Source organism: Macrobrachium nipponense, chromosome 31 (assembly GCF_015104395.2).
Source record: "Macrobrachium nipponense isolate FS-2020 chromosome 31, ASM1510439v2, whole genome shotgun sequence".
NCBI classification, from domain to species: domain Eukaryota; kingdom Metazoa; phylum Arthropoda; class Malacostraca; order Decapoda; family Palaemonidae; genus Macrobrachium; species Macrobrachium nipponense.
This window is the reverse complement of record NC_061093.1, coordinates 6,962,681-6,971,702: the sequence shown is the minus strand read 5'-3', so window position 1 is coordinate 6,971,702 and position 9,022 is coordinate 6,962,681. Positions and strand designations below refer to the sequence as shown.

The following is a 9,022-nucleotide window of genomic DNA, read 5'->3' as shown; positions in this document are numbered from 1 at the left end:
TCATCAAACATACCAAATTGCAGCCCTCTAGCCTCAGTATTTTTTCATTCTTTTCAAGATTAATGTTTACCATGGTCGTGAGTCTAACACGTACAATAACACAAGTCACCACCAGACCGTGGCTGAAAGTTTCATGGGACGCCACTGAGAGTTTCATGGGCCGTGGTTGAGTTTCATACAGCTTTTACGTGCTGTACAGAAAAGTCGATTACACCGAATAAACCTCGACGCATTTTCCACTTATTTTTTGCTTGACCACAGCAGACATTGGTCCCCTTTTACAGCTGGGTGAACTGGTGGCTCTGGCGGGGCTTCAACTCCATAAATCTACCAACTAAGACTAAGCACCGTTCTGGTCAGTCACGGTGGCGAATTTGGTTGCTTACATACCCACAAGTAGGAGGTCCACCCTGTAGAATAGGTGTGAGAATTCTACCGCCGTAGGTCCTGCGTGTCGTAAAAGTCAACTAAAATGACAGCTGCTGCCTTGCAGTCTGACTTTTTTAGTCAAAGGCGAGGCCCACCGCCAATAATTATGGAAACTGCTGCCTTGCAGGTGGACTTTGTAGTCAAAGGCGAGGCCCACCGCCAATAACTGTGGTTGATGACAGTAAAAGCACGTGGTCGTAAAAACCCCTTTGCCAATTAATAAACCATGCCTGATGCTGTAAGGAAAAGTGCACCAGGCAACCGACCCCTTAGTGTAGGGATAACGGTGGGAAAGAAGAAGACTACCCATAAGTAGGGGGTATGGATGACACACCCCTTCGGGATATACACATACGTACACGCATAAATACATACATACCCTTTTTATATATGTGTATGATAAGCTACTTTTGTTGTTAGTGACTGCTTGGTTTATTATTATTTTTTTGCAGTCCAATATTCAGGAAAATTGAAACATACAACTGAGTCACATTCATATGCTTGTATATAATAAATATAAATAGATGAAAGATGTAAACAGTTCGGATAATATCATGCTGCAGGTGGAGTTCTCTCTATCTGGCCGGATGAACGACTACTGAGGGGTCTCTGTAGGACGCGGATGGTTCTTCCGCAGAATCATCGAAACGGATACCACGGGCGCGTGTTCCTCTGCGAAGGCGATCTGGTCGAGGACGAACTGGGGAATTGGGTGGGGGAACTCGGGAGCCACTGGCAGGAGGTCAGACTCTGGTTGGTATCCATTTTCATTGGCAACAAACTTCACGAGAACTTCTGTACCGTCAGGAGCGTGTACCTGTGGATTATGAGGTTACCATAGCATCACCTGTCTTTGTAACAATGACATGTCCTGTATTTGAGTTTAAAGGAGAGTAATTCTGTTAGTTTTATGTGTCTTTATTCAGCTTTTATCTCATTCTATTTATTTTTGTTTGCTATTTTCTTCGTTCTCCTTTCTTTTTACACATTTGACATTTCATTCCATGGAATTTTTCTTAGTATTACCTGAAAATTTTCTTAGCCGTTGCACATTGATCACAATGGCAAGCGGGAGAACTATCACTTCCCTACAATCCATTGTAATGCTGTTGATCCACTGACCGGTTAAACACTTCATATTCAAAACATAACAGAAATTAGAACCAATAAAAAATTTGTCGCAGAAAAGGAAAGATGACATCCGTTACACTTACGAGTACTGTCCGGCCTGGATGATGGCACCATTTCGGTCTCAGGAGAGCCAGCTTTGGCGAAGTGGATGCCATTTGCAGCTTCGAACTCGACGTTGAAGCGTCCGTCCTTCCTCCATGACTCTTTCGTCCCTCAAGATGGCCACACGTTCTCCGGAGTCGTCCCGCTGTTGGTGGACCACCACCCGTTCATTCGAGTCTTCCTCCGAGAGGAAGCAGCTGCAGGCGCTTGGTAGTTGTACTGTGGCGCAGCAACGGCCACGGCAACAAGCACAGCGCAGATGAGCTGAAAGTAATGGAAATAAGCTGTTCATTCAGGCTTTAAGTAGTCTGCTTACATACGAAGCGAATAGCCTCCTGTTTTTAAAATTTATCTAATGAATAATTTACTTAGATATTGCAAGATCAGCTTTCATTGTTTAGAGCCAAGCAAGTGAAGTTGAGATGAATGGAATATAAGATGATCATTCACATGAGCAAAAGCGTCTTTACTAATAAAAAAATAACAATGTTTTTAATTTCCCTTTGCTCATGAGCTCTTCTCACCATCTCATGCGCAGTAATTAATAGTCATTCACACGAGTTTAGCAAAGTCTAAATTTTCTAAACACATCTGAATCAGTTTGAAATAATCGGATATCTTTCAGAATTCACTTTAACTTTTCTTGGTCACTTACGAACTTCATGTTAGTCGGTGGATACAGGACTTCTGACGGTACAGTGTAAGATGCCTCCAATTAAATAGCAAGTCCCCTCGTGTGCAACAGCCCCATCTGGAGCGAACTGGAAGGTCATGCCCTTGGATTATGAATTTTGCCGCCTTTCACTATTGACCTGGATACTATCCTTACAAATAAAAAGAATAAAAAAAAAAGCCAGACGACGTAAGCTACAGTCAGTGTATAAGAAAACTACATATTTTGATGCACTACAGCATGAGACAAGAAAATGCCAGACCCATCGTAAAGCAAAATGGCGATAAGACTGCTTTTAGTATTTAAAACCTGTCGCGTGATTTAATGAGCAAATGGTCACCCTAAACCTGAATGGTTTTAGCGTTAAATCCGTTTCCTTAGATTTGACAGAGCACATCTCTTCTCACACGATGATTAATCTATAGCTAAATATATCCAGATACTGACGACAGTGAGCTCTTTATATTTCGTCATTTCAGTGATAGTATCTCATACGAAGCGATGAAACCATACCATCTCGCACTCTCTTTATCAGCAAAATGTTAACATCAAGAACCCTAATTGTCTTTTAGTCTGGGCTTCTGTAAGTGCGAAGTGAGTATCTTGCACCATGAAAATATTTAAGTATTAAAACGCTGTTTAAAGTATCAAATTGTCTCGAGGCAATTCTAATAATCTTATCGGTGTATATTAATGTTTCTGAAGGATTTACGAACAGAAATAAATAAATACAATACTACACCACTGATTATGTCAAATAATCCCTTGATGATTATTAAGTGGAATCCTATTAATTTTTATTTTTCAACAACGATTTTAAGCATTTCTTAAAATTAGAATCATATAAAATAAGGAGGGAAAAAAAGTTCAGAAAAGTCAATATTGCTTGTCAAATAATCGTGAAGAATTCGGAAAATGTTATCTGTATAAGAATGTTATCTCGGAAAATGTTATCTGTATAAGAATTCTGGAAATACAAAAACTCACGCAATAACTACATGACTATCAGCATGAATGTTCCTCCTCGTGTATATATATATATATATATATATATATATATATATATATATATATATATATATATACATATATATATATATATATATATATATATATATATATATATATATATATATATATATATATATATATATATATATATATATATATATATATATATATATTATATATATATATATATACACACACACACACACACACATATATATATATATATATATATATATATATATATATATATATATATATATATATATATATATATATGTAAATGCCATGAAGCACATTCTTGAAGACTGCTTTCTTCTTTTCTCTTCTCTTCGTCTTCTAAACGGCTGCGGGTAAGAAGTGATGAAGTACCCTGATCCACGTCCTTTAACAAAAAGCTTGTCTCCAGACCAAGACAGATGCTTTAATGCCAGGTGAAACTGAATTTTACATTAGGTAGCTATCCAGACGGCCCGAAACCTCACTGCTGCATGAACTAGTTCTGTATTGAGCAGTGATTCTACTTCTAGAGATATGGCGTAGAAATGATAAGACGACCGGCTACTTTAAATCGTAAAAGAAAGACAGCTTAACAGGACATCGACAACAAGAGATGTTTATACTATCTCTAGATTAACGTTTATAATGCCATAGGTAATGCTATGAGGTTATACTTGGTTAAACAGACCACCCTTAGTAGTCTGATATATCTTTCTCTCTATAAAAGCTAGCTATTTGCATAAGAAATAGGTCGAAGCACTGAAAGTATGCAAGAAAAATGCTAGACAAACCAATGATACGTGGTATCTGAACAAAAGTCTTTTAATCCATCATTTTTGAGCTATTAGTTCAGTTTATCTTTAGTCATGTACCGAGAGCGAATCTAATCGGAGTACTTTTCCTTTTCTTCGTGAAAGGAAAATTTAATAGTTCGCATAAAATCAAAATTAAATCCACGAGAACGGAGAGAAAATTTCATCCCTTTTGTGGCTGTGACAGCTGTTTGAAAGACTGCTTATCTGTATCATTAGAGTTTGAAAATGATTAAGAAACCTATCTGCAGTGTAAGCAGAGAAGTGGGAGCTATTCCCAGTCCTTCTCAGCAATTCCTATTCCCACTACTGAGAAACAAGTGGAAGAATAAAGCATAGCCCTCAGCATTGTCAAAGTCATATAATTTCCCAGCTCTTGTATTTCCATAGAACTGATGACTGACAATTTATATTTTTGTATTCACATATAATATAGTAGTATAATTATTTCTTGTTTGCCTAAAGATGAAGAGAGGAGCGAAATTTTCGATCTTATGAAAACGTGGACGCTAATCCTGATACGATTCTAGGGGTAGATCTGTGTACAAGCGAAAAGGACATGGAAGATTTTGCATTTGGTTTATAAGATCGATAACGTTATCGGTAGTGTCGTGTCCAGAAAAAATAAAACTCAATCTGTGGAAAAAAGAAGGGGTTTTTAGGAGGAAAAAGAATATTCATTAAAACTAAGCGACAAAATCATCGGGCGAACATATCACTTCCATAAATCTCGTTAACTCTTGCTTTATGGCGTCTTCAGGGGACTTTTATATGATATCAAATCTACAAGAGACGCTCTGGTGTTTCTGAGTCTATGGCGGTTAAATGGTAGTTAGCCTTGAGATATAATTAGCTGATGCAACAGGTCCGAAAGGGGAAACAAGTTCTGTGACACAGGTACTGACTTTTTGTCTTTGGCATAGGAAAATGTTTAAGAGCAAGTTGTTTTCAAGGACTTCAGCGGGGCTAGTATTAGATTAGCTGAGAATGCTGGTGAAATAGAGCATTTAACCTTGATCCGTAGCAGTTTCGATAGTATATAAGGTTTCACTGACACCGTTTCAGCATCAGTTCTTCTTTGCGTCTCCAACATGAAATTTGTGAGTTTCATCTCCAGTGCATTCAAGTCTAGGAAATTATGTGAGGAATCTGTTCTAGCAGGCTATGGCAGACAAAGCTTAACACTTAGCATTCTGTGATTTTAGATAAAGGATAAAAAGCATCTGCCTTTTCTACGCTTTTACTAACAAGATCTACATGACTTCAGCGTTAGAATCTCAATTAGACTGCAGCTTAATAAAACCTACACCTCTCTCTCTCTCTCTCTCTCTCTTTCCTTATTATTTTCCTTCAATCTTTATTCAAAGTTCTCTGTTCAAACAGATCGTCTTAGCTGCCCTCTACGCCGTGGCACTTGCTGCCCCGCAGTACAACTATGCAGCCCCTAGCGACTCATCCTCCTCAGAGGAGGAGGTCAGCGAGCGAGTGGTAGTCCAGAGAGACGACTCCGGGGAGCGCGTGGCCATCCTCAGGGACGAAAGAGTCATGGAGGAAGACGGAAGGTTCAACGTAGAATTCGAAGCTGAAAACGGAATCCACTTCGCCAAGGCCGGTTCCCCCGAAGCCGAGAACGGCGCCGTCATTCAAGCTGGACAATATTCGTGAGTAATTTCTGCTAATCATAAGTGACGTCTTGAAATTCAGTTTCCTGGCTTGAGTGTACTATGATTAGCATACTAGACTATCCAAGTAAACCTGTTATCCATTCATTATTTATTGACAAGTAAGCTACGCGAAATGTCACTTATCTATTCCGAGTTTTTCTTTCATTTTCCTTCGTGGCTCATAAAGAATAAATAAATAGATAAATAAATAAGCCAAGAAAAAGATGAACAAATAAATAAATGAATACATAATAATACTTTTGAAACCCTTTTGCGTCAATCAGAGATGGAGGCGAGGATAATCTTGTTGAGTTATTTACTGATGTATTTACGGCTCGATTTATGTCTTCATATAACTGATTATGTATAGATTGTTTATTATAAACATTTGAAAGAACTAAACTTCATCTTTTTTCCTTGTCAATTTTTCCAAGAGTGGTTATTCATTCTTGTGGAAGCCTTCTGTGCTGTTCCATAAGGATATTTACTCTTGATGAATAATAATTCTAATATATCTATTGGTTTTGTACACATAAGAAGTAATCCTCGCTTTCCCCCTATTCACAGATACACTGCTCCTGATGGCACCGAAGTCCTTGTGAAGTTCGTAGCAAATGAAAACGGATACCAACCCCAATCCGACCTCCTGCCGGTGGCTCCCGAATTCCCCCACCCAATCCCTCAGTTCGTCCTCGACCAGATCGCCTTCGCTGCTCAGAAGACGCCCTTCGTGCTCGTGACGACTCACGGGAAGCACCAGCCACAGCCTATGGCGCACCTCAGTAACATGCTTCAGGAAATATTATACCAATTGTATATTGTCCAATATTTATGTGTAATTTATCCAACTTCAATAAAGCTGAAATTCATAACTATTTCAATAACCTTGCTCAGAAAAATATGAATAAGCAGTTTTGCAGTTGTAGTTCTGAATAGCCTGACGCCTAGATATAAAAAATATAGTTTGTGACCAAACTCTGGTTATTGAAATAATTTGAAAAGATTAAATGCAAAAAATAATAATCAATCAATAAATAAACTAAACAAATGAATACATAATTTTTTTCATGGTTCTCATTTGATTTGACTTTCTCCTGAATATTAAAAGGAAACCAAGGCAAATTTATCTGATAGAAGAACAATTCTTTAGAACTTTCAAATTCTCTAATCTACAGACTCCGAAAACAGCTCCATAATCCAAATCGCCGTGTTAAAAAGAGCTAGAATCTCGTCAAAAAACGATTCCTGGTTCGTGGGTTTGAATCATTGGTGTTTATTAAAATGATGTGGCTTTTAAGAAGATGGCAATTTCTAGTTCAAAATCTTACTGTAATATTCTTCATAGGAAACTAAGCATTCTCATTTCTTGCATTATTATTTGATTATTAATAAAGTAATTGTATTTGTTATGAATATATTCCCATTATCAATTTTCACCACCAGAAATAATAAGCAGGAGGTGTCACCTGTCACTTTCATCTCTTTTACGCGTTTTTTCGAGGTATACCGTAGCTACATTAGCACAATAACAAACCAGACTTAAAATGTATTCGTCTAATTGAGTGATACTTCAACTGAGCTTATGGAGTAATAATGGCAATGAAAGGAGACTTCTCAAGATAGGTTTCTGCCCTAATTGAAAGTATACATAATCAGACAGCTGGCTATCCTATGAACTCCTTTGGTGCTTAGACGCTTTCATTAATAGTTAATTTTTTAAAACATAATATGTGTTCATTTCATTATGCTTACCGTTTAAGATACCGTCACTCTTATGAGTTGAATTGAGTGGAATATAAAATTTAGGCCAAAGGCCAAGCACTTGGACCTATGATGTCATTCAGCGCAGAAATGGAAATTGACGGTAAAAGTTTTTGAAAGATGCACCAGAGGAAAACCCAAAGCAGTTGCACAATGAATAAAGTATTAGGAGAGGGGTGCAAAATAAGATGAAGAAAGAGAATATGAGAAGAGGATACAGTAATAGGGACGAAAGTGGTTGCAGCTAGGGGCCGAAGCACGCTCCAAAGAACCCTAAGTAATGCCTACAGTCCACCACATAAGTCCACTGACGGCACTAACCCCCTACGGAAGTCACTCTTATGCCTATGACGGCGTCCATCTTAACAGTTGGCTTAGTCAGCAATCAGTTCTCGCACCCCCTGAATTGCTGAAAAAAGAAAAAACATTAAAATACAAAGTTGATATGATGTGCATTAGTAACAAAATTAATTTTTTTAATCTTCATTCACAACGCTGAGTTTTTTTTTTTTTTTTTTTTTTTTGCTCGACAAAAATCCAGAGTACTTGATGAAATGAAATTATTTTGCCTGTACTGCACAACAAACCTAGTATTCTGTACTCGAGGTTGCTGCAACCTTTCTACTTCATTAAGAAATTAAGTGTAGGTTTCTCTATGGCTGAGAGCACTGCTGCGGCAATAATAATAATAATAATAATAATAATAATAATCTAATAATAATAATAATAATAATATAATAATAATAATAATAATAATAAGACGAAGAAGAAGAAGAAGAAGAAAGTATCACTCACTGATGTCGTAATACCATGGGCACCAGAGTTGAAGAGAAAGAAAGGGAAAAAGTGGATAAGTATCAAGACCTGAAAATAGAAATAAGAAGGATATGGGATATGCCAGCAGAAATTGTACCCATAATCATAGGGACACTAGGTATGATCCCAAAATCCCTGAAAAGGAATCTAGAAAAACTAGAGGCTGAAGAAGCTCTAGGACTCATGCAGAAGAGTGTGATCCTAGAAACGGCGCACATAGTAAGAAAAGTGATGGACTCCTAAGGAGCCAGGATACAACCCGGAACCCCACACTATAAATACCACCCAGTCGAATTGGAGGACTGTGATAGACAAACAACACTCCCCCCCCACAAAAAAAAAAAAAAAGAAAAAAAAAAAACAATAATATTAATGGCAGAGTTAACTGAATTTACCTTACAAAGAATTTTCGGTATTTTTCTGATACTTCGTTTCTCAAAATCCGCGAGACTACCAGTTATTGGTCTCTATTCATGGTGTTATTCTGGTATTTTTAGATGTCAAGGTCTGGTATTATCAATATTAAAATATGTATGTTATATACATTTTATTCTGATTGTAAATTTTAATGATAGTATAATCTGGAGACTACAACAGGATTATAGAAAGTGATCTCCGCTACAAAA

The 9,022-nt window shown here is 37.4% G+C and overlaps 1 protein-coding gene across 1 annotated transcript in view; it reads left to right on the top strand.

The window, feature by feature from the left end:
* The first annotated feature begins 5,138 nt into the window (after window positions 1–5,138).
* Window positions 5,139–9,022, top strand: part of LOC135206578 (uncharacterized) — a 5,606-nt gene continuing 1,722 nt past the window's right edge. Inside the window, exons 1-3 of the mRNA XM_064237921.1 lie at window positions 5,139–5,255; window positions 5,539–5,816; window positions 6,387–6,677. Coding sequence (XP_064093991.1) covers window positions 5,247–5,255; window positions 5,539–5,816; window positions 6,387–6,677 — 578 coding nt within the window. The 5' untranslated portion in view covers window positions 5,139–5,246. The remainder of the gene's footprint in view (window positions 5,256–5,538; window positions 5,817–6,386; window positions 6,678–9,022) is intronic.